Here is a 24973-nt window from a genome sequence, read left to right on the forward strand (position 1 = left end):
CTGGGGAGGGACTCTGGAGCAGGGAGGGGAGCCACAGGACGAGGGGGGAATGGTTTTAAACTGAAAGAGGGGAGATTTAGGTTAGGTATCAGGGCGAAATTTTTCACTCTGAGGGCGGTGAGCCCCTGGCCCAGGTCACCCAGAGAAGCTGTGGCTGCCCCATCCCTGGAGGGGTTCAAGGCCAGGTTGGACGGGGCTTGGAGCAACCTGGGCTGGTGGGAGGTGTCCCTGCCCAGGGCAGGGGGTGGCACTGGGTGGCCTTTAAGGTCCCTTCCAACCCAAACCATTTGTGATTGTATACAGCTGTTTGTGACAACTGCTCTTAACCTGGTCTAGATTCGGTCAGTGCAGAAGCACAGAGTGTCCCACTAGAAGGGCAGGTCTCTTTGATCACCTGGCTCTGCAGAGACAGCTCTCCAGAGACAGCGATGCTCTCTCTGCCACACCACTTTCCATGAGCCAAGTTAATGGGGAGCGGTGGAGGAAGGTGAGTTTAAAGCGAATGCAGTGTGCACGTAGCACTAAGCAATGCCCAGAGAAAGCAGGGAGTTCCTCACCTTCCCCAGCCCTGGTCCCACGGGACACAGCACGAGGGGTGACAGCACACTCATCCCCCTGCCCTGATGGACTGTCAATGCGGCAGGGCCCTTCGGAGGGGAACATTGGTGCAAATGGCCTCATCCTTCTTGACACAGACGACACCATTCCTTAACTCACGTGAGTTACAAAGCAGTTACGTAGCACAGAACAGTGTTGAGGGGTGAGCAATCAGGCAACAGCTAATCAACCTTCCCATGCACGTGGTCTGCAAGACCCTTAAGCTTATGGACACGTCCATAAAACCAGAAACAAAGCAGCGAGACTGAGACCCCTTTGTGAAATGACTTTGTTTGCAAACACAACCCTGGCACTCATAGGGGCGACTGTCACCTTGTGCCCCCCACCCATCCTAGCCCTGAAAAGAGACCTGTTAGCTCAATGCGTACAGTTCCACACAAACACCTCACTACCAAACTAAAGCCAAATGCGAAGAAGCCACCATGCAACAGGGCAAGGCCTGTCCTGTAATCACCACCTGCAACTGTCCCAAGCAGGGCACTGTTCGAACACTGAGCTCTGTCAAACCAGGCAAGACTCGGCTCCTCAGCGCCCGCTTCACTGCCCTGACACAAATGCAAAGAAGGCACCAAACAAACAAAATCCTCCACCCCAGGCTGAATCATCCCTTTCATTCGCACAGGCGGGGCCAGATGCAGGTAGGACAGCTTGAGTCATACAACCAAAACGCTCACTGGACCCCGGCTACCACGTCGGCATCAGCCAGGGCTGCTGTGTGTGCAAACCACCGCACCACACGCATCTTCAGCCTGTGAGACACTGAGTCAACTGGCCCAAGATCAAAACTTGTTATTCTGAAGGCAAGGGCATTCACACTGGTCTTTAGGTGTCTTCTGAGCGGCAAATCCCAAGTCACGCTCAAAAACGCGTCTCCAAACGGCAGCATCGCACCTTTTGGGGGTGAACGCTTTGTTTACTGGAAAACGCATTGAGAAATACAGGTATCCACGAGAGGATTGCAACAAATCATGCTGTCCTCCATCCACAGAGGTTTGGATCCATGCAGCCTCATCCTCCAGCTGCACAGCTGCCAAGGCAGATGAAATATTGGGCCTGCTGGGCTTAGATAAGAGGGTGAGTGAAACAACAACGGCAGCACCCATCACCATCGGGACCGCAAGGGCATATTCATGAACAGAGACTAAACTCGGTCTTAATGTACCCACCTTGCCTCCAGTCCTCCAGGTCTTCTTGAGCAGAAGGCAGCTGCGCTGAAAGAGTTAATCTCGCCTGGAACAAACATGTCTCCGGTTTCTCAGAAAGTCAAAGGCTGCAGCAGAGCTGGGCTGCCTGCTCCCTGCCTGCCCTGCCTGCAGCCTGACCCCTGACATTTCCACTCTGCTTCTCCCTGGCATGGAAAACTTAACTGTACACAAACAAACAGGTTAGGAGGACAGATAAATGGAATATGGAGGAGGAGAAAGGGAAGATTTCTCAGATTTCTTGTAATAGCCCTGATTAAATAATAGCAGCCACCACCAGACGTGGGTGAGGGGCTGGCGTTTATCAGTAAACCCTGAAGTCTACAGCGAGACATCTCTGTTTAATTAATCCTGAAAGGGTCCCTTCCCCCTTCTACTTCCCAGGGAGGTTTTCAGGATCCGCAAGTTTAAAGATACAGCGAGTCCTTTTTAGCTCTTTTCCTTACACACGGGCAGAAAGAGCCCATTTAAAACCACAGCCGGCATTTACAAACTCTACGGCAAAGACTTCCATCCCGTGAAGCCACGCAGGCAAACCCCACTGAGAGGGTATCTTTGATTTGGTCGTACTTAACCCTCTGAAGCAATATACCCATCCAGTAATGCAGTTTTACAACAACCTGCTGGCAGCGTGCACACACATAATCGTAACCAGATAGGAGGCTGCAGTTTTTACCTGGGCTTGGGGTCTCCTGCCATTCTTACAGAAAACCCATTTTCCAAGGAATAAAGCTGTTCAGTGCCTAATGCGGTTCTACTGACCCCCAATTTCATCCAACTTTCCCATTACTCTGGTGGCATCAACATCATTCAGTGATGGAAGAGATTGCAGATACACATGGAGCAAGACAATTGCAAGCACTTTTGCCCCTGGGCTTTCACTTGGCTTAAGAGGACCTTCCACGGCACCTTCCATTTCAGAAGGTCCCCTTGCCCTTTGATCCAAGGTGAACATCATACTAGTGCAGAGCACCACAATTTAAGCCATCAACCATGAATAGCCACAAAGTTGGCACATCTCTCCACACCAATCCCACCCTCCAGAGCAGTGGGAGAGGAGCTCTGTTTCCAGGGCACCTCCATCCCACCACTGCGCTTGGAAAACCACAACATGCCAATGAGCACCTATCACAGCAGTGACAGAAACTCTTGTCCCTGGAAAATGGGCAGACCACTGGTACACGTTGTATAAACCAGAAAACGGCTTCTAATGGGAGTGGCCTCAGTAAGCGCTTGCCAAGGCTCAAAGGAGAGCAGGGCAGGGAGGGTCTGGCAGCAGAGTGCTCAGTCCCCGAGGTCAGGCAGCCACCTTAAAAATAGGCAAACCAACCAACCACCCAGCCATCTGACCAACCTCCAACCACCCAGCCAACCAACTGAACAACCTCCAACCACCCACCCACCCACCTGACCAACCTCCCTCCAACCACCCACTCAACCAACTGAACGACCTTCAACCACCCAACTGACCAACTCCACCCAACTGACCAACCCACTCAACCAACTGACCGACCTCCACCCCGCTGGAAGGGTGTGCTGGCCCCCTCAGCTCCCACACAGCCACCTCCTCGCCCAGGAGCCGGGCAGGAGCAGGGATGCTGAGCAGCAGAGCCAGTCGACACAACGGCATCACTAACACAGCACTGGACTACTCATTTTTACAAATGATTTTTAGTTTTCACATATAGTTTTTAAACGCTGGCCATGAGACTTCACCGTCTCTTCTCTTCCTTTTCCTCAGTAACCATAAAAATGAGTGTTAATGCTTATTTAATCACTTATCTCCTGCCATTTTCTTTTCCAACATTTCTTTTCTAAAGCTTTCCCAGCTTTAGAGAATAGCAACACACAAAATGGAAAAATCTAGCTTTTTCACGCTCTTTTTTTGGTAAAAGAATAAGCATTATTTAATTTTCTAAACCCCCCTTTCCATTATCTTTTTTTTTGCCCCAAAACTTGTCTAAAGCTGAGTAAACTGGTGGTAGAATTACAGAAATTTATTCTTTTTGTGTGGTGCAAATTGCAAAAACAGCGAACGAAAGAGTGGAAGGAAATCTCTGAAATAATAATTTCTGGTGCAATCAAAAGCAAAAAGAAGAGGAGGGGAAAAAGGCAAATTTTGAAAGTCTAAGTTCAAATTGTAAGAGAAAGCTATATTTGACATCAGATTTATAAAATTCCCAGGAAAATAAAAAGTCAAAACCAGTTATTTTCTTGAAGATCTATATTCTTAAATACCTGTTTTCAACATAGTCTCTTTTTTAAAAGAAGTACTGGGATGGGGGATGAACTGTGATGAACCGAAAAATGTCTCTGTCTACCAAAAAAAATAATTCATTATGCAATGACAAGAGACAATCCAGTATATAATCAAAGACAGAATCCTGACATGTTCAAAGAGAAAATTATTGTAACAGCAGTGACTTTGAAGATGAGAAGGGTTTTTTTTTTGACGGAAACAATGGCCATCAAGATTTTTACTGTAGCAACCGATGCTTAAATGTACAACTTAGTATGCAGCGTGCCTGCCAGGTACGCTAAGCACCAACAGCCAAAAAAAACATAAATTAAAAAATAAAATAGTGACGCATAAGAAATTCATACCTAGAGTGGAATCAAGCGGCACTCATTGAAAGATTAACCATTCACACGCTCCTGGTGACAGGCACCCTTGTCCCAGGGCACGAAACAGCCAAGGCAGAAGTCTGAGGGCAGCCCAGTTTGGCTAGTTGTATTGCCTTTTCCTTCCCAGACACCAAGTTTTAAATTTCCTAACAATAAGAAGATGTCTGCACAAGACCTAGACCCCAGGTTTAGGAGTATCTTTCCACCCAAAGAGCAGGGGGAGAGCCAGTTCTGCTCGGTGACGTCTCCCACCCGGCAGGTGACAGTGGAGACCCCTGTGCCCGCCCGCGGCTTTGCCCTGCGGGGCCTCGCCATTCGTCGGGGTGGCAGAGCACTGCTGAGCTGTAATAAAATCGAGCGCTCGGTGTGACGCTACACACGGCACCGCACATCCTCCAGTACCACAACTCAGAAAGCAGACGAACTATTCAGAAATGTTTGCCTTCCAGAGTCGCTTTCAGCAATCATTTTTGTGGGCTTTTTTTTAATTTCCTTTCACAAAAAAACTGAAGAACCAACGTCCCATTAAGACAAAACTTGCAAGTTGCAAAGAACGACACCGGTATATTTAAATTTTCAACATTTCCTTCCAGGGAATTGCATATTTGGCTATAAAGTCGTGATTTGCAATCTTCGCTGAACTACCGTGATTCACAAAAAGTGAATCACAAAAGGGAAATTTTGTGACTGAATAAATAGTTATTATGTAACCCATCTAACGAGGAGTATAGTATTTTTCTCTTCCCTGATTGTGAGACTATCGGAAGACGACTGTAAGTAGTCAAAGCCTCCCTGACTATAAATACCCCTTTCAAAACCAGAATTTGGATTAGGCCCGGTGTTAGTTGGGAGTAAGAGTCGGGAAGAAACCAAAGGGACGCCAAGTCTCTCAAGTAAGGTATCGGCCCGAGGGGAAAGTCACAAATGATCGCTCTTTGCTGAGGGAGCCCAAGAACACATTTTGAATAAAGAATCGCAGAACTTTGTGATCCCATTTCCAGTAATTTGCAAATCGGTGGGGAGAGGGAATCTACTGAAGCCTTGTTTTTTGTTCGGTTGGTTCATTGCAAATGCTGTTGAGGAAACAGGGACCGGGCAGAACGCGACCCGGCGTGTGCCCTGGCACGAGGCTGCTGGGCCACCTGCCGAGGACTGTCCTTGCCCCGGAGCACACAGAGCTCCTGCCTATGGAGCCTGAAAAAAGACAAGTGGTTTTGAATGGATCTCTGCTGTCCTCTCAAAAGGAAAAAGGCTGTCGGAACACAAGCTGCCTCTGCCCCAGCCTGAACCTCCCTGTCCTGCCCACCAGCTTCGCCTTGTCTGGGCACTAAATCACCCCGGTGACCACTGCCTAAGCTGATTTTCAAGAGTATTTACTCAGCAGCTCCTCCCCAACCTTCCAAACAAACTAACAGATGTGGACTGTCACAAACGCCGTCTCCTCCTGTACCCAACCCTGCTCACGTTAAGGCAGCAGCAACACAATACTTCCCGGGCTGCGGTTACGCAGTGGGGCAGGAGCAGACCCTTTGAAGACAGGCTGAGAAGCCATGTCTGGGTGAAAAAAAAAAAAGCCATTAAAACCCCAGTGCAGAACACCTGCAATAGGCCAGCTAGATTTGGGGTTCAACTAAGGTATCCAAAAAATACACTTTCAGACAGAATTACAGAGACAAGTTCCAGAGCGCTGTGACGGGCATCACAGCTGCTTTGACAAAGCAAGGCCTTACGTTTTTCCTGCATTTCCCATTTAGGGGGATAACCCAAGCACAGAGTCCCTGGAAGAGTAGTTTATCACAAAAATGATGCAAAAGGCTGCTCGGTGCTGGTGCCATAGGAGATTTTTATTTTGAACAGTGAAACTTGAGTTGTATCAACTCCTGTCCATGTCTCCACTGTTACAAGCATTGCTTACACGTGGGAACCATTTTACTAATACTATGAAAAGACCAAACAATTTATTTAGTAAAAGCATTTTCTTTCCCCACTGCAACTCAGCAGTGAATAGCTGCTTAAAGCAGGAATCTTTCCACTAGCCCTATTCCTACAGTAGAGTTTTGTTCTCACCTTTATATTAAAACCCTTTTATTAAAAAGGAAACTGTTAAAAAGCCTGAATATACATTTTGGTTTTCTGTTGCCTGGGACTGGCTGTTTATGACTATGACACTTGCTGGCGAGGACGGGCTGCGATAACCCCCGTACGCTCGCCTGGCTCATGAAGGACCAGCACCGCTGCTCGCTGCTGCCGGAGCCGCTCCGGCTCCGCAGGGAGAGGCTGCCAGGAGGAAGGAAAAACACCTCGGCTCTTGCACACACCACGGAATGACCTGCGGCCACACGGAGCCAGTGATGGCCACCACCGGGGCCTGTTGGAGGTGTCCTCTGGCACACCAAGGCTTCCAAGGGCCCTCTCCGCTTCGGTTCCACTACCACCACAGAGGATTCCTCCTCCTTTTTTTCATTAGGCATTGATTTACTTTCTAGAGAGAAGGCACATATTAAAAAGAATGCCGGTGTGTTTTTGCACGCGGCTGCGCGGTGCCGCCAGGTGCCACCTGACACCAGGGGCCACGCAGGCCAAGGCCACGACGGGCTCGGCCGTTCTCCCTTTTGGGAGTATTTCTGGCAAAAATGACCTGGTAAGTGACATACTCCTGTCTCCATTGCGTGGTGGCCGCTGGCCGAGTAGCAGAGCCAGTGAGAGCACAGCTGGCGTGCACACCACATACCATCGGAAGCCCAGACGTGAAGGCACACGGACAAGAAGCGCACCCTGCGAAGGGACGGAGAGCCAAACTGTGACACTGACCCTCGAACCCGACATCTATTTTCCATAAAGTACCCAGATAGCCCACAGTAGTCATTCCAGTGAGATTTAACTAAAGGGAGGGAAGCACCGAGGATGAAGACAGATCAATTTTGCTTTAAAATTTTAAATGAAACTCTCCTGTTTTGGAAAGAATTTCATTAAGGTGAAAATATAATAGAGAAGTACCCATTTAGGAAGAATGTGCTATTAATTCTTAGCAGTGTATGTGGAAGGGAAAATTGCATTTTTATCTAAATGGTTTTTTCTGCATAACCCATTTACAGTGTTCTTTTACAGCTCCGTAATGGGAACTTTTCACATTTCTATTTGGGCCAGAGCACTGTGGAAGGCAGGAGCGGCCTTCAGGAGCATTTCCAATATAACCCCTTAAAACAGATTCCAAGAGAAGCTCCACAAAAAGGAGGAGAAAGGCAAGTACAGCACATCTTAAAAGATGGTAGGAAAAGGAAAGGGAAAAAAAGGTCCATCTCAACAACGTAAGCCAAATTTTTGAGGGGGAGAGGAAAGAGGATGTGTTTTAGGGTTTTTGTTTTTTTCCTAAGGGACAAGAAAAGGCTTGGTCTTCCTCCTCTTCTTCCTTGGGTGAAGGAGAAACAGCTCCTCTTCAGCGTAGTACACATTCCCAAACGCAAGCCAGGACCAAAATGGTGCAGCATTAGCACTTTGAAAAACTGCACAGGGATAGTCTCAGCTATAACAGTTACTGTTACATACAATGAAAAAAAATGTAGGCTATGAAAAACTATTTTTATCATCATAAACAAAAGTTCATTTCTCACTACAAATAGTTTTGTACCATGTGAAACTGAATATAATCTAAACAATAATTTCAAACAATTGACACTACGATCCAAGCTTGCCTGATATATTGCCATCAGGCAACAAGAATAAAGTCAAGTAAGAGCCAAAGCAGAGTCGGAACTCACTGAACCACATCTTACCAGGTTTGCTTAATCTAGTACAATAAAGGCAAAGAAATTCAAAATTTTATCATCGAATATCTCAAGCTCAAGTAAACACAAACCAAAAGAGTATACCGGTCTTCTGTTTAACAAACGTTATCAACTGATTCTCCAAATCACGTAGCAGGGCTCACAAAAGAAGTTAAAGCTGTATATTTTCCAAGCATTGTTCATTTTACATTCTTCACCTCATTCTTTTTTTTTTTTTTTTCCCCCCGTGTTGGCTTTTATTAGCTTACTTCTGAAAATTAGTATGACAAAAAAATTTATCTTTCAAAACAGATGTATAACAGTGCAGCAGTCATGGAAATACAATTGGACAAAGAATAGTTTTTATTCCCTTTACCTAGCCCTACTCCTCACTGCAAAGCAGTAATTACAGGAATCTACTTCTGTTTTAAGCTTTACAGTAAGCTCTTTCCAAATTTAAGGCCAGCAACCAACCCTTCATTATGCTTAATAGGTAGACATAAAAATGTAATTGTATCACAATCTCTCCAAGTGCATGTTTCTCCAGCTCCTGAAGCTCACACAAGCTCCTGAAGCTGATGCAAGGGAGAGATTTTTAATCCATTCTTTTCTGTAACCGAACTATTTCAGCACCGTTGGCACAAGCCACTCTAGAAAAAAACTACGCAAAATACAGGAGGATTTAGGTAATTATTTGGAGTAGAACTTCATTGCTTCATTAAAAACCCCACATTTCCAAAGCGGCGTGTGTCAGCCCCTGGCAGCCGGACCCCTCCACCACACCAGCACCGGGCCTTCAGCCGCAGGCTGGGGAGAGCCTGGACCACGGCAACAGGAGCCCGGGGCACCTGGGAGCCCCACGGGAGCCCAGGGCCCCCAGGAGCCCTGTGGGGGGCCCCAGGAGCCCTGTGGGAACCAGCAGCAAATCCTTTTCTCCAGTCCCCATAAGCACCTCAGCTAAAGTAAGTAAAATCAGGACACAGTATATTAACTTGACTCACCTACGAGACAAATCACTTTGTCATGTAACATACACTACTACTTTGCATGCACAAAGTTTAAATACTTTTAAGATAAACCAAATAACCGAGGCTATCCCCGAGCTCCCTGTAGCTTTCCCTGCGACAACTGCCCCCGTCCCCCAGCAGAGTTTTAGAGCCACCTCAGTCCCTACCCATTTTGCAGACAGCTACAACAAATTAACAGACAATGGTATGAAACTTCCCATTGATTGCAAATAATAATTTTAAAAAACAAACAAACAACAAAAAAAACAGAATGAAAAAACCTTTTGCTGTTCTCTCTTTTTTTGGTGATCTGCCTATCTGAAAATAGCTAGTATGAGATTTTAATTATACTTGAAATCGAGTCCTATTTTTTCCTCTGCCTCTAGAACGACAGCGTGGTAAAGAGAGCACAGGGAGTTGGGATGCTAGCTGTTTCTCCCAGCATAAAAAGAACAGCATGTGCCTATATTTAGAGGTAGAGAAGGGAACTACAGCATCCAGAAAAAAAAAAAAAAAATCATACTGATTTTATCTTCAAAAAAGCACTTGTGTTTTTGGTTTGTTTAAATCAAGAATGTGTTGCAAGTGTTTGACCCTAAATCCAGCAACAATAAAATCTGTTCCATCATAAAATACCAGCTGCTTTGCACTTTGAATGATAATACTATTTTTAAAGTGTTTCAGAATTATTGTCTCATAGATTGTGGTAATTTTTATTACGATTACTGGGGAATTCTTTTTTTTTTTTTTTTTTAGAATACAATAGGCACATTTATTATTTTCCTGCTTATAAAACTGGATTTGGGATGAAATTTAGGCTACTCTTCAGACCAGGCAAAAAAAGTTTCTCAGTGTAACAGTTTGGCACTAATAAGAATTAACAAAACAAACGAGACAGATCAAAAATACCTGTAATATTAGATGCAAAAAGTCATCTGACTGTGCTGCATGTCTAGAGGGACACCCTGTTTCTAGCAATATTACACCAGGACAACTCCCAGTTTAAGTCACAGCAGAGTGCTGGGATGGAGCGAATAGCTCAAATCTCGGGGTCAGGTCCTGGGCGGGGGGGGATGATCCTCCTTCTCCCCTCGCCCGGAGAAGAGGAGAGGGGAGGGCAAGCCCACCCATGGCGGCGCTTCCATCCCCAGGCGTCTGGAGGAGGTGAAAACCCACCTCGCATCAAACTACTTCCACACCATTTCGCTTTCTTTTCCTGTCACTCAGGCCCGAGAAATTCATTTAGAAATTCACTCACGCGCTGGATCAGAAGTGCCATAACTGGGGTGGGGTTTTTTGTTTGTTTGTTTGTCTTTCATTATTTTTCCAGGAGAGGAGAAATGCTGCAGCAGGGAGAGCGGTACGACCACACTGTCCCCACCAGAGGAAGAAGTAATCGATGCAAAAATGAGATTACCAAGTGGGACAAGACACTCTCAGCTCTTCATTCCCACTGCCTACACGTTTCCGAACCACCGTAGCTGGACCACGGCTCCATCCCCGGCACCGTTTGGTCCCAGCGCACCAGCCTTTGTTGGGTACACCCAAGTGTCCAGACTTGTCCCCAGGGTCCTGGGTACCCAAGTGTCCAGACTTTGTCCCCAGGGTCCCTGCCAGCGCTGGACCCCACCGTGTGCCCCACCAGCATCCTCTGTCAAATCCCTGGCGGAACCATGGCAGTTCAGCCATGGGGACGCTGGTTTCCGTGGCCGAACGACGTCCCCGGCCGAACCAGTGTCCCCCATGGCCAAACGACATCTGTTTTGTGTCATTGGAGTGTAAATGTATAGCAGGAACATCTCCCAGGTTTCTAAAGCACCGTGTCAATGTACAATGTGCAATAATATATGATCTTAAAATAATAAAGAGAGTGGGACCTGACTCTGGACTCCACCGCGATGTAAATCAAACGTAAACCGAAGTATCCATAAGCGCAATGGTAATGACTTGAGCGACTGTGCCATCTAGCCAGGAGATGGGAACACTCGCGCAGACGCTCCCCTCTCCGCCTATTTTCACCCGGCAGAACAATCGGAGCATCACCTCCAGCAGTGGATGGGAGGGAACGCTCGGTCCTGGTCCCCCGGGGAGCCGGCCCTGCTTGCAATGCATTCGCATCTGTGTCTCTTAGACATCCTTCATCTCCCGCATCCTCTGCTTCCCGCGACTGCTCTTGCCCACGACAAAAAGGCTTTAAAATTAGTCATTCCAGAGGAAAGCTATACCCACCCTCCCCCCGCCACCAAAAAAAATTAGATGTTTCTAGAAAAGAGATCCTAAAATTCCAACCCAATAATAACCCCAGTCCAGCCTTCATTTCCTATGTTAATACATCAATTTACACCTTTCTAGCAAAACAGTTTCAGGCTACATCTAAAAAAAAAAAAAAAAAAAGAAAAAGAAAAAGTCATGCCTTTTCTTAAACTGCATTTTAAGAGAAGATTAAGAGGAGGAAGGAAGGATATGACTGTTTCCAGGGTTTTTTAGTGTATTTGCTTCACACAGCGAATTAATATTCTCAATTTTAAATCATGAGTATATTCTTAATTAGGGTATGAAATGTTTTAAAATTTTCTTCACTTTACAAACGGCTGCTTTTTCAATTAACTGTGCTTCCTCAGCCTCAGGATGATCTTTCTATTAGCAATACAAATGCTTTCTAATATTTTGTGAATACTAATTCACAAAATTAATTAAATGCAGACTTAACTCTGAAAACATATATTTTACCACAAAAAAAAAAAACCCACCCCACTGTCTCCCAACTGCGGACTGATTACAGGCTTTTCTGTGAGTATCGAGTCCTAAAGGCCCAGCAGCGGTCAGAAGTGAACGTAAGAGAGTTAAAAAGAAAAAAAGGCAGTGACTTAGTTTCCTTATCTCACTTTTTAAATGCTCTGAGCAGAGGGAGAAAAGAAAAAAAAAAAAAAGAAGAAGAAAAAAAGATAAACATCCAAAAGTTCAAGCAAACTGGGCATCAGAGCGCGGCTGCAGCGCCGTCCCCAGCACAGCGCTCTGCGGGAGAGAACCAGCGTAGCTCTTGCAGCTCACACTCCTGGTGTTTGTGTTTAGATTCAAATAAAATGTATTTATTTTAATGAAAAAAAAAAAAAAATCTATCAAAGCTGCACTTAAACACAACCAGATTTCTGCTTACCAAGCCCAAAAAAGGCTTCTTTAGACAAATCTTAAAGGCTAATAAAAATTTAGATGGCGCAGTGTCACGCGCTGCATTTTTTACGTTAAAATACTAAACAGACACAAATAGATTTCCTAAAATTGAAAACAAACAGACGTAAATTGCACAACTAATGCCTCCCAGCAGAAGTTAAACATGCAGATGAGAAACGGTTCACTCTCAGGAGCTTCCCCTGCCTGATACAGATGTGCATCTTGGGGAGCGAAACCGTAAGAGGTGATAAAACGCTTACTGTCTAACAGGGGCAAGACAAAACTTGGAAAAACTTTCTTTAAAAATGGCCAGCTCGGATCAGAGGCGGTCCTGTGGGGAAGAGACGCGCTCTAGGTTGGAAGCCCGGAACGCATGGCTCCTGAACACACACACGCTCTTGGGATAACCTTTGTGCTGTTACAAAAACCAACTCAAGTACAGGGAAGAGGACTACTAGAAAAGCAGTAACCACAATATTTTTTGCACCAGTATATAGATAAAAAGTGCAACATCTTACAACTTATTCCATCAACCGCATATACATGCTTTTGTCGTTTGCCAGGAGATGAGCAGAAGGTGAAGATGGAGCAGAGAGGGCGCTGGGGGGGAGAGGCGAAGAAGGGGTGCTGAGGAGGGGAGTAGCACAGCAGCAGCATCTAAGGTGTTCTCTTTGAAGTATTAAGCAAGTCAGCTTGTAAAAATTAATGGATTAGACCTCCAGCTGTTCAATTCTCAGCGTTAAATTTAAAAGGTATTTGACTTTGGAACATTGGCACATAATCCATAAAATACATTTAAATTTGTAAAAAAATAAATTATTTTTTTTTGATTAAAAAAGGTCACTAATAATTCGTAATGTTTTAACTGCACCAACATAAAAGTGTTTTGCAAAGGAAAAGCAGCCAACTACAAATATCAGTATTTTTCCATCAGCTAGTCACATTATCACGATGTGCACACTGGGTCTATCTACAGACTAAAAAAAATTCAGATTTACATTTTAAAAGTTGAAAAATCTAACCGAGCTCAGGAAAGTCAGGGCGGACCTTGAATTTCCTGGCAGATTCCACAGCTTCACCTCTTTAATTTCCGCAGGGTTCCCTGCCCCGTGTCCCTTACCCAAGAACTGATGCTGAGGAAGCGCACAAGCAAGCCACGTTCTAAATGTCTCCCATTAACGGAAGCTCTCTCTTTTAAAAATGCCCCTCAAATAATTGAAACAAGATTAATTCGGTATTAAAAAATAATAATATATATATATATATATCTTGCAAACTATATAAAATATATATATCCTGCAAACTATAAAGATGTATTTACAGGTGCAAACTTTGTTCTTTTCAAGGGCTTAGATTTTTCAACGGAAAAGCCGGAATAGTGAGCAGAGAGCCGGCTGCTGGCTGGAGCAGCGGCTGCGATGGACAGGCAGGTGCCCGGCGCGCGTCCTCCGTCCCTTCTGCATAGGAAACCCTCCAGCCCGAAACACGTTAAGGACCATCTATTTTCTGCTGGTGACAAAACAGGGAAAGACCCCAGTGACCACAATTTGAGTGGTCTCTTTTGATAGTCTCAGTGCTCAGCGTGCTCTAGGCATTACGTAATTAAACTGGTTTTGATATTTCGGTAAATTTGCCATTAAAAAAGCACGTGTGTTAGGCCACCTGAAGATTCATTTCAGAGCTGGCTTTACACTTTCTGTGGATACTCTACTCACACTTGTATTTAATAGAAATACACAAGAAACCACAGACTAAAAGTGTACAGTAATTTGTCTAGTACTAAAATTTTATATGGCCACATAAAGACATTTTGCTGTACCCAAACCTCTCCCTGGTACAGAACACCGCAGAAGCTGGGAGCCAGCTGTTACAAATAAAAGCAGCCTATATACTTTTAGGTTAGACTTTTGTTTAATGCCTTATCCTTTGCTCTGTACAAGTAACAACAAACTCTATCTGTAGGTACTGCTGATTAATAACTTTTTTGAGCAAAAAATTATTTGCAGTTTTATGGCAGAGCATTCCACTAGGTCATTGGTAAAAAAACAGGTATTGCACATTAAAAACTAAGAGCAGACATGGTGTAATACATCACAGAACAGAATAAATCCATGCTCTCATCTCGGCTCATATATAAATATTAAGTCTAATTCATTCCCTTTTACATCGTACGTAAAGATCTGAAGCACATTCACACACCACTTTCAAGAAATACATCCCCCAAAGTCTGTCTCGTGCACTCTCCCACCCCAAGCCTGTACAAAACATCCCAGTTAAAGCTGACCTCACAGCTAAACGTGCCGTTATAAAATAACCGACTTCGGTAAAAGAAAGCATCCTGACGCAAACCAAATTTGTGATTTGCACTGATTCAAATACACCTAAACTGTCCACTAAAATGGGCAGAACAGATAAATCTGAAGAGCAAAAATGAATAAGCAGACAGATAAATAGATGGATGTAAAGGCAAGCAGAGTGGTCACGGTAGTTACTGAAATGCCAATAAATTCACGCACTTTCTGCATTAAATATCTCATTGCATTCCAGCAGCAATAGCAAATAATATCGAAAACTCTGCCCCTTGCTAATATTTGCCATAAAGGTCTACAAACAGACTGCTGCAGACTGTTTATAAAACAAAGGAAAACATTTCTAAACAGGACCGTTTTCTGGTAGAAAATATGAAAAATCACAGTCGGTCAAAGTAAACAATAGAGTATTACTGTCATTCACGTGAAGCCAAGCCAAGCAGGGGCAACCTCTCGATTATTTTTTTTTTAACAGGTCAGAAGAGTTTAAAAGATCATATTAAACCCAAACCTAACACACACTGAACTCTCTCCTACGATATGCAACGGGAGTATCCATTCCTCATAAATCTGCACCCTGATCCAGATCATTTGTTAAAGACGTGTATTTCATATCTTTGGAGTACATCACGTAACTTCTTGGCAAAGGTAACAGCGTTGGGTTTTTTTTTTTTTCTGTAACTGTTAAAATTCTTTGCATAAGTTTAAACAGCCCTTTCAAGCAAACAAAGCAGCATCGGGAATCACAGATCCATCGCTGAGAAGTGCGCGGAGCTTCGGCCATGAACTCATTTCCAACAACCCCTACTACGGTACAAACCCGTTCCAAATCACACATTGCTTTCAGTGATATTTAAGTGCTCGAAATATCCCACAAGAGCTCTGACGAACTCGCTCTCACTAAACAAACCTAGTCCCTTGGTAAAGCCTCTAAAAGAATTTAGCAGCGTTTAAAATAAAAGCACGCAGCGGAACGCACTAGGAAGAGAAAGAAAACAAAGGCTCCTAGCTGCATCTGGACCAAATCTGACCTTTGTTGATATATTTGGTAGTAATTTACAGACGTTACATATTGCTTCGTCAAGAGTTCTGGCCTGCTGGCTCATTCAAATGATAGGTTCGGTGTTAGGATGAAATATTAACAAAAACTCAGAGATGAAAACTAACTGTGCTGCGCTGCACGTGCCCATCGGCTCGGACAGACGAGCCCAGCGGCCACCAAGAAAAGGAATATATTCCCATTTTTTCCAAGCAACACCTGCACGGTTCTAAGTTACCTATTGATATCTTCACCTGACATCTGCAGCATGGAACCTTCAAAATTTCAATTAAAAAGCAAAAACAAAAGCCCACCAGAACTTAATTACTGGGTTTCTAGAGAATACTAATCAACATTTCACTGAAGGGGAAATTGTTCTGGTTCAGTCAGACCAGGCAAAGCAAAAACCCATTAAACCAGCCCTGGGTTTTTAAGTGAATTTGAGATGGTTATTCTTTGTTAGCTGGAGCTGCGGCGTTGGAAGTCAACACAACCCCTCTAGACTCTCTTATTTTATCTCACTCCCAGCTCAAGCTGCACGGCAGAGGAAAACACGACATTCTCGAATGCATTTTTTGAGGGAAAAAAACCAAACTATCACCCACTTCACATAAAGCAGGTTAGTACAAGAAACAACGTATCGGAGAAAACTCCTTACGGAAAATTGCATTTCAGTGAAAAGCAGCGTCCAGCCAGCATTAATAATGCTAAATTCAGAAACAAAATGTGAGCACATGCAGAGAACTCGCTAAGGCTCTCACTAAACGATGTAGGTGTGTACGTGTTACACGGGCACCTCCAGCACAGGTGTCTGAAATAACGTTATCTGCTCCCATCTGCCTTTAAAACTCACAGCTCCGATTGCTAGATATTAGCAAATCATTTTAACGCCATTACGAGAAAAGAAAGAGATGAGCTATAAGGAATCTGCCCAGCCATTAAAACAACTCAAACAAGTTGTTTCCCCCAGTAATCTGGGCATTAAGGGAGTATTTGAACAGTTCCCGGTTTTGCTGGATTTCGGGGCGCTCGTCCATCCCAAAGCTGCCCCTCCATGGCCGGCAGCGAAGCCGGAGCCTCCGGTCCCCGGCACTGGCTCGGGGCTGCGGGAGCAGAGCAGCGGGAACCCCGCACTCCGCCGAGGGGGGACCTGCCGCCGCCGTCCCTCCCGCCACCCTGCCCGGCGCGGGCTGCGGCCGTGCCACAATGGGAATAAATCACCCAGCGCCTTCCCTCCCGTCACGGCAGGTGTAATTAAGCAGCCCACCAACAATGCCCATGTGCGGGTGAGGGAACTTGGGTCTAACGACTGAGCTCGCTCCTCATAATAATATTCCGCGTTACTAGGAAATGGTGCGCGCTCCCCCCCGCGCAGCGCTCAGCACGTTTAGGAACTGCTCGAAATTTGGAGGAGTGCTGGCTGAAGCCTGCGCGCTCACCCTGCACGCGTACACCAGGGAACTGCCGCGACAAATACCACGGATGCAAAATCCCAGTCGGCTAAAAAGGTTTAAAATCTCCATCACTGGATAAATAAAGCCTTTCCTTAAACACAGTTTCAAACGCTCGGGGGTACGGCAGTGTAAATAAAGTTAAATTATTCCTACTAACCGAGGAGAACAGCCTGTTTTGTCTCACCTATTGTATCTTTATCACTTCCAACAACAGTTAAAGTAAATTCTCCGCTGGTCTATATGGATTTCCTCATCCGAAGAACCAGCCCATTCAAATCCTTCAAGTGACTAAAGTGTGAAACAAAATGAGTGCCTCTATGCATTGTTGTAAAACTGGTTTGCTATTTTATGTTAAGCCTCTGAAACGCTAAAACATATCCTTATATAGGAACACTGATTAAATGGTTTTCCTTCCAAGTGATGAACTGTTTTAACAGCAACATTGTGGTTATCGCGACCAGAAAGCAATTACTTATTTCACTAGATGTTACTAAGAATAGCGGTGATCAAAATGAACGTAGGAGTGCTGTTAAAGATGTTCAAGAAAGCATCGCTCCATATGACACATATACACAAAATATACATAATTTTAAGCCAAATTACACTTTTAACAAATGTGCTGTTCAGGATTAAATCACTGCTCAGGATTTATTTTTTTTTTTTAATCCGCAAAATTAAGATCCATGGAACAAGTTACTCTCTCAAAATCTGTTTCTAAATACAGCCCGGCGTGTAGATCTGCGTATCTGTATGCGCGTGTGAGAGTGCACACATTCGGGGGGGTGCGTGTGTGTGTGTGTGTGCTGTGAGAGAACGTATATATGTGTTCGAGTCTGCCAAGGTAGAAGTGACAGGAACTGTGATTTGTGCTAACTAGCTATTGATCCAGTCAGATCTAGATGTTGTGTACAAGAAACAATAAAAGAGAAGGGGCCAGGAAGGATGCTGTGTGCAACTCCATTTAAAAATGGAAAAGAAGGGCCCCAAACAAACCAATTTATGTCCTTGCCTGGGTGAAGCATGGAGAATGCTGATGGGCTTCCTAGAGTCTGCTGTGCATGCTAAACACTCCCGCCTGAAATGAGAGTCTCCTGCGCTGGGCATTAAACATGAACAAAGAGACAAACCGTGGGGGCTAGGATTCACGCTTCAGAAAGCCAAAGCTGGAAAGCCAACCAGAACCGGGGGTAGGAAATTGCCCGGTTTTCCAACCAGCTCCCTTTTGGTTTTCCCAACACCTTTCTTAGCGAAATTACCAAACGCGAGGGACTGCAAAAAGTCAGTCTGTACAACCAGATGTAACAAAAACAATTTCGAACTACACTAGCAGTACCAAAACATCAACTTTCCTAGGCACGAATAATGAGTTTATATTGCATAAATTACGCACGTGTACTTATAGCACATCAAAAAATTGCCTGCGTGCATTCATACAGCAGATACACGCACGTGCATCTATTGTAATATTCACACACACGGTCAGGCGGCTTGGAAAATATGGCTTTGATAAGATAAAATAGAAACCAATTGAATCTATAATCATCTTTATCTTAAACAGCTTTTATAATAGAGAGCTTTCCATTAATTTTTTTTTCCCCTGAGCTTGGGGAATTATGATGCCCTCTGGACACAGGGAAGGATCAAAAATGACAACTAATGGCGAAATTAAACATCTGTCAACTAAGCAAGTTTTACACCAACAGATCCAGAGCCTTATTTTAAATTGCCTTTCTATTCAAGAAAAAAAATAAATGTTAAGAGCCTTTCCGTGCAGTGTCACACTGCTAAGTAGGCTCTTAATGCAAGCAGGGAAATACCTGGAATCGGAGGGACAGCACCACTAACAAATTTGTGTATTTACAGTTTAGGAAGATCTCTCTAACGGTTTGGGGGAAAGGGCTGGAAGGCTCGGCTGGCATGTGGCTCTGCGGGAGCCCCCTCCTCGGCACCCCATCCCCAGCGGGGCTCTGCGGGAGCCCCCTCCTCGGCACCCCACGCCTGCAGCCCCCCTCTGCGGTACCCCAGGCCCGGGAGCACGGCCGGGGCTCCGCCGGGAGCCCCTCTGCTCAGCACCCCTGGGAGCCCTGCGCCAGCCCACACTGCTACAGCCCTCGGCAGCTGCTCCCCAGGAGGCACGATGGGGACAGGGCTGGTGGCAGAGACCACCACAGGGACAGCCGTCACCCGGGGCCAGCCACGCCGCAGGCGCTTCATCCTTGCCACCGGCCACCCTGGCAGGGCCAGCAGGCATCCCACCCCGGCACCCACAGCAGTCCCTGCCAGGAGTGGAGTGGATCTGGGGCCAGCATGTACCCAGCATCCCGGGGCCAAAGCCCTGCCACCTCCCCTTCCCCGGGCAGCCCATCATCCCCCCATGGGTCAACACCCGCACGGGACAACTGATACCTTCTTTGCTGGGGTTCGTGGGCTTGGGCTTCTCCCAGGGCACCATGGGCTTGTCCTCCTCCTGCCCCTCCATCAGGGCCTTCTCACCGGGCAGGTACCAGGTGGAGTTGTGCTCCGCCATCAGGGAGTCCAGGTCGATGGTGCTCATGGCACCCTTGACGCCCTCTGAGCAGCAGCTGCCCAGGTCACTGTCCCCGTTCTGCCCCGTGCACTCCCCCTTCTTGCTCTTCAGCCCCAAGGGCTGGTCTTCCGAGATGCTGAACTGCTGCCGCTGGAGCTGGATCTGCGCCTGCAGGATCTCCAGGGGGTGGATCTCGTCCTGGGCCGAGGTGCTCGTGGGGGTCCGCACCTGCTCCATGCCCGGCGTGCCGGGGTGGGCGCCCGCCGTGGTGCTGAGCCCGTAGCTGTCGGGGGTCGAGGTAGACGTACTGAGGAGGCCGAGGGCCAGGGGCTTCTGTCCATTGAGAAGTGCGTGCTCCCCGCGGGGCAGCTTGGGTGAGCCGCCCAGCAGCGGGCTGCGGGTGGGCTTGGAGGCGGCGTTGTCGGAGCTGGAGGACACCTCGTCCTCATTGCCATAGCTGGTGCTGACCTCGTCGGGAAAGTCCACGTGCGGGGAGCTGCCGTCCGACTTGGTCACGCTCTGGATGCCGCTGTCCAGGGAGGACATCAGGTCAGGCTGCTCCCCCAGCAGCAGCTCGCCACCCTTGCCCCAGGAGGGCGAGGTCAGGGGCTTGTCGTGGGGGGTGCCCCCGCCCCGCTCCGTGCCCGCACTCCCCGGTGGGCCCCCCGCCGCCGCCGGCACCGCCGGCTGCCCTGGGCTGACACCAGCCCCGCTGCCCTCCGCGGCCGAGAACTTCTCGAAGAAGGTGCCGGGGCTGACGTGCCCGCTGTCCCGTTTCCGGCGGCCCCGCCCCCGCCCGCCGCCCGCCTTCCCCTCACCGCCGGCCGCCGGCTCCAGCGCGTAGCCGGGCGAGAGGCTGCTCTCGGCGGGCAGCAGCGGGGCAGTGCCCGCTGCCTTGCCCGCGCCACCCCCGCCCGCCGGCGGCCCCGCCGGGAAATAGTCTGGGGCGGCAGGCGGCGGCGGGTCAGGCTCGGCCTGGCTGAGCTTGCGCTTGGCCTCAGCCGGGCTCTTCTTGTTGAAGGTGACGTTGAGGTTGGGGGCGCCCAGGCTGGCGATCATGTTCTGGCAGGCGGTGGAGAGGGCGGCCAGGCAGCTCTGCCCGAAGACGTTGTCCTTGCTGGCCGGCTTGCTGAAGGAGCCCAACGAGAGGGCGCCCAGCTTGCTGGCGGTGGGCCGTGGTGGCGGCGGTGGGGGGAACTCGGGTGGGGGTGGCGGGTAGGCACCCGGCGAGGCGCTGAGGGCAGGCGCGGCCCCATGGGCTGCCGGCTGTCGTGCCGCTGCCGCGAAGGGGAAGCCGGGCTGGGCGGCAAAGTCGGCAGGGCCGCGGCGCTCGGCAGGGGCACTGGGCATCGCCACGCCGCCGCCCGGCGACTGCAGCTGCGAGAGGCCGCCCATGGCGGGCGCGAAGGGCGGGTGGACACCGGGTGAGGACAAGGCCTGCGCCGGCCCATCGCCCGCCATTCGCAGTGGCTCCTGCAGCCCCAGGCCGCCGGCACCCGGCCGGAAGAGCACGGCGGCGCCGCCCGGCTGCAGGCCCAGCTCATGGGGGGCAGCCTCAGCCGGCAGCCCTGGAGCCGCCATGCGCCGCGGCAGCAGCTCCCCGGGCGGCGGCGGCCCCGCAAACCAGGCGCTGTCGGGGGCCATGTGCGGCGCTGGCGGGTCGAAGCTGCGGCCGCCGCTGCCGGCCTCCCGCTCGAAGGCGGGCGGGGGCAGGCCACCGGGCGGGCCCACCTCACCGTGGTGCCCCAGCTGCTGCAGGCTGGGCGGCCGCAGGCGCTGCTGGCTGCGTGAGGCCATCTGCTTCATCACCAGGGCCGCGTTCTGGCGCTGGGCCAGCGCCGGGTGCTCGGGGCCGCCATGCGGCAGCGGCCCCCCGAAGGCTTCGGGTGCCGGCGGGGTGAACTCGCCCGGCAGGCCGGGGTAGGCCGTCGGGGAGAGGTGGCTCTCCATGGCGGGGCCGTGCATGCCGCTGCCCCAGGAGGCGCAGCGCTCGACGCCGGGGTTGCCGGGGAAGTCGAACCGCGGCCTTTTGGCGACGCTCACGTAGGGGGCATCGAAGTGCTGCAGTCTTTGATTTGGTGGCTGTTGCGGAGGAGGGTGCTGCATATTAAACACGGGGTCGGTGTAGGGATGCATATTCCTGTTCTCCAGTCTGTGAATAGGGTATTCAAACTGTGCATGCTGGTTCTGCATTATGGGCCCATTGTCCTGCAGGTTGGGGTTGGGAGCGTTGGCTTCTGTTTGCTGTTGCCTAGGGATGGCTGGCGGGCAGGAGTTCTGTCTGGCCAGCAAGCCCGGCGGCTGCTGCGGCGGCTGCGGTGGCGGCGGCTGCTGCTGCTGCATCAGCGGGTGCCTGGCGCTGGCCCCCGGCTCCAGGCTGGCCGACATCTTCCGCGCCCCCCCGAAGCGCTCGAAGAAGACGCCGTGCTGCTGCGGCGGGTGCGCCTTGGCCACGGCCATGCCCGGTGCCCGGGGCAGGGCGGGCGCCCCCGCGAAGCTGCCGCCCGCCGGCACCTGCCGCCCGCCGCCGTAGTGCGGCAGCTGCCCCTCGGGCTCCGACGGGGAGAAGACGGGCAGCTCGAAGTGGCCGGCGGGGCCGTCGCCGGGGTAATTGTATTCCAGCGAGTCCACGCCGCCCTGCGCGGGGAGCCGCCGCTGCTCCAGGCCGTGGGGCTCGGAGGAGCCGGCCGCCGGCAGCCCGTGGAAGGAGGCGGCGCGGTTGGGGGACTGGTCGAGGGGCAGGCAGGGCGCCGGCACGGCGTGGCTGGAGGCGCCGGCGCTGTGGTGCTGGAAGTCGGGCAGGTTCCCGGGGCGCTGCTGCCCGAAGCCCTCGCCGCCCTGGCTCTCGGCCATGTGCTCGTAGCCGTCGGCGAACGCCGTCTGCCCGCCCAGCGCGCCGCTGTAGCCCAGGAGCCGGCCGCCGTGCACGCAGGAGGCGCCGGGGTCGGGCCCGAAGTTGCCGCCGAAGTGCGGGGGGTGCTGGTGGGGGTGGTGGGCGCCGCCGTGGCCGCCGTGCGGCTGCTGCCCGCCGAAGAAGCCGTGCACCGGCGGCTGCATGCCGCCGCCGTGCAGCTCGGCGGGGCCGCGGCCCGGGAAGCCGTACGCGTCCCCGGCCAGGCTCATGTTCATGCCCAGGAGGGGCGGCTCGCCCAGCGCGCCCAGGGCCGGGTCCACCGCCGCCGCCGCCGGGCCGCCGCCGGGGAAGGCCGGCGCCTTGAAGTGCGCGCTCATGCTCAGTCCGGGCTGGCCGAAGCCCCGCTCCGCCTGCCCGCCGCTCCGGCTGCTGCTCTGCGGCTCGAACTGCTCCAGCCCGAACATCCTGCGCGGCGGCTCCTCAGAAGGGCATGGCCGCTCCGCTCCGCCGTCCCGCTCCCCGCCGCTCCGGCCGCCCCGCTTACATCCTGCCGCGCCGCCGCACCGCCGGCACCGGCCGCCCGCCCGCGCTCACCCCGGCGGCTCTCCGCCCGCTGCCGCCCGGCGCCGGCCGCGCTGCGCTGCCCGAGAGCCGACGGGGCGGCGCGCCGCCGCTCATAGGCTCCGGCGCTCGGGAGCTGCGCGCCGCATCGCCGGCCCGCCGTGCGCTGCCCGCGGCTCGCAGGGCTCCGGCAGCGGCGGCGGGGCCGGTGCGGGCGGCGGGGCCGGCGCTGCGTGCGGGCGCTGGGAGGGCTGCGCCGCGCTCCCCTGCGCGCTCCCTCGCTCTCACCCGGCGCTGGCGGAGCAGCAACAAGTTTTGCATTTCAGCGATGAATTTCAGCCATCGGGGCTGCGCCAATGAGCGCCGCGCCGCCCGGGGCGGGGCTCGCCGTTAAGGTGGCTCCGCCGCGCCGCCCGGCCCCGCCTGCCCCGCTCCGCTCGCACCGGCCCGTCGCGGGCCGCTCCCCGCGGCACCGCTGCTCCCGGAGCCGCGCGGAGCTCCGGGGGCACCGGGGCCGGAACCGACGCGGCGCGGCCGGTCCCGTACTCCCGGCCCGGCAGCGGCGGGGTGGGAGAAGGAGCGGCTCGGCGGCCCCGCCGTCCCGGCAGCGCAGGCGAACCCCGAGCCGGTCCCCGAGCGACGCGCCCCGTCGGGGCCCCCCGGAGCCGCGCAGGGGAACCGGGCGGGCCAGCGCCCCGCTTGCGCCCAGGCGCTACAGCCGGAGCGGGGATGTCAGAGCCCGGCCTCCGCGGAGGGACAAGCATCCGTCAGGTCCGGGGGGGGGGGGGTGGATTAAGAGCCGCCGTCAGGATAAGGTACTTCAGGTGTCCACGGCTCGCACGTGTCAATAGTTTAAAAAAAAAACAAAAATGAAAATTACTCCCACCAAAAAAAAAAAAAAAAAAAAAGAGATCTATAAATAAGCGGCCGAGAAGTATTTGTATATGGCAGGAGAGTTTTAAAGGGATTTTTTTCTGCAGGATCAGGATGCCGCGCTGTGATTAAATATTGATTTTGTGTAATTAGTTTTCATGTGAACTATCCTCCTTGCTGATGGCTTGGAGATTTCAGAACTAGAGAAGAAATGGAATTGGACATGGAAATTATTACTTAGCAAAGTGACAAGGGGGGGTGGGGGGGCGCGGGGCTGGCACCGGGGCAGAAAACGAAGTACGCGACTCCCGACAGCGGCACAAAGAAATAAAGGGAAAGGCTCGATCGTTCGCTACGGGAACGGAGGGAGAGAGGGAGGCGGCAGGGAGGGAGTCGCCGGCCCCTGCGCCCGTGTCCCGGTCGAACGGCAGCGGCCCGGGCCGACGGCTGCCCGCCCGCACCCAGCGGAGGCCCCGGGACAGGGACGGCTCCGGGGCCCCCCCGCCGGCGCTGCGGGGCAGGGACGGCCCCGGCGCTCCCTGTGCGCCTGCGTGCGCGCCGTCGGAGCCGGCTCTTCCGAACGGGCACAGCGCCCCCTGGCGCCCGCCCCGCCGCGCCCGGGAGCCCCGACGGCGGGCAGGCGGGCCCGGTGGGGCGGGCCGAGGGCCGCGCCCGGCCCCCGCCGCGGGAGGACGGGGACGGGTCCCCGCGGGAGGCCCCGGAGGCACCGGCGTCGCGGCTCCCCTCCGCCGTGACCCTCCCCGGCCCGTCCTGCCCCCTGGGGACAGGCCCCTCAGGGCCCCCTCCCGCTCCTCGTGCCGCCGCTCCAGGCCCGGGAGCGAGCGCCTTCACCTCGGGGCTGCACGCATCGGGGCGGGGCGGTGATTAACATAATTAACATAATTAACACCACCATCAGCTGGGTCCTCGAGGGGTCCCTGCTCTGGCCCTGCTCACTCCAGAGCACTG

At 51.4% G+C, this 24973-nt stretch overlaps 1 protein-coding gene across 4 annotated transcripts in view; it reads right to left on the minus strand.

Annotated features, from left to right (window-relative positions):
- MN1 (MN1 proto-oncogene, transcriptional regulator) overlaps positions 1–23173 on the minus strand; it is a 111039-nt gene extending 87866 nt beyond the window's left edge. For all 4 annotated transcript variants that reach the window (XM_074606062.1, XM_074606064.1, XM_074606066.1 and 1 more), the window contains exon 1: positions 19596–23173. In XM_074606062.1, coding sequence (XP_074462163.1) covers positions 19596–23034 — 3439 coding nt within the window. In that variant the 5' untranslated portion in view covers positions 23035–23173. The remainder of the gene's footprint in view (positions 1–19595) is intronic.
- Between the last annotated feature and the right edge of the window lie 1800 nt (positions 23174–24973).

The sequence above is a fragment of the Larus michahellis genome, chromosome 13 (genome assembly GCF_964199755.1).
Source record: "Larus michahellis chromosome 13, bLarMic1.1, whole genome shotgun sequence".
NCBI classification, from domain to species: Eukaryota; Metazoa; Chordata; class Aves; order Charadriiformes; family Laridae; genus Larus; species Larus michahellis.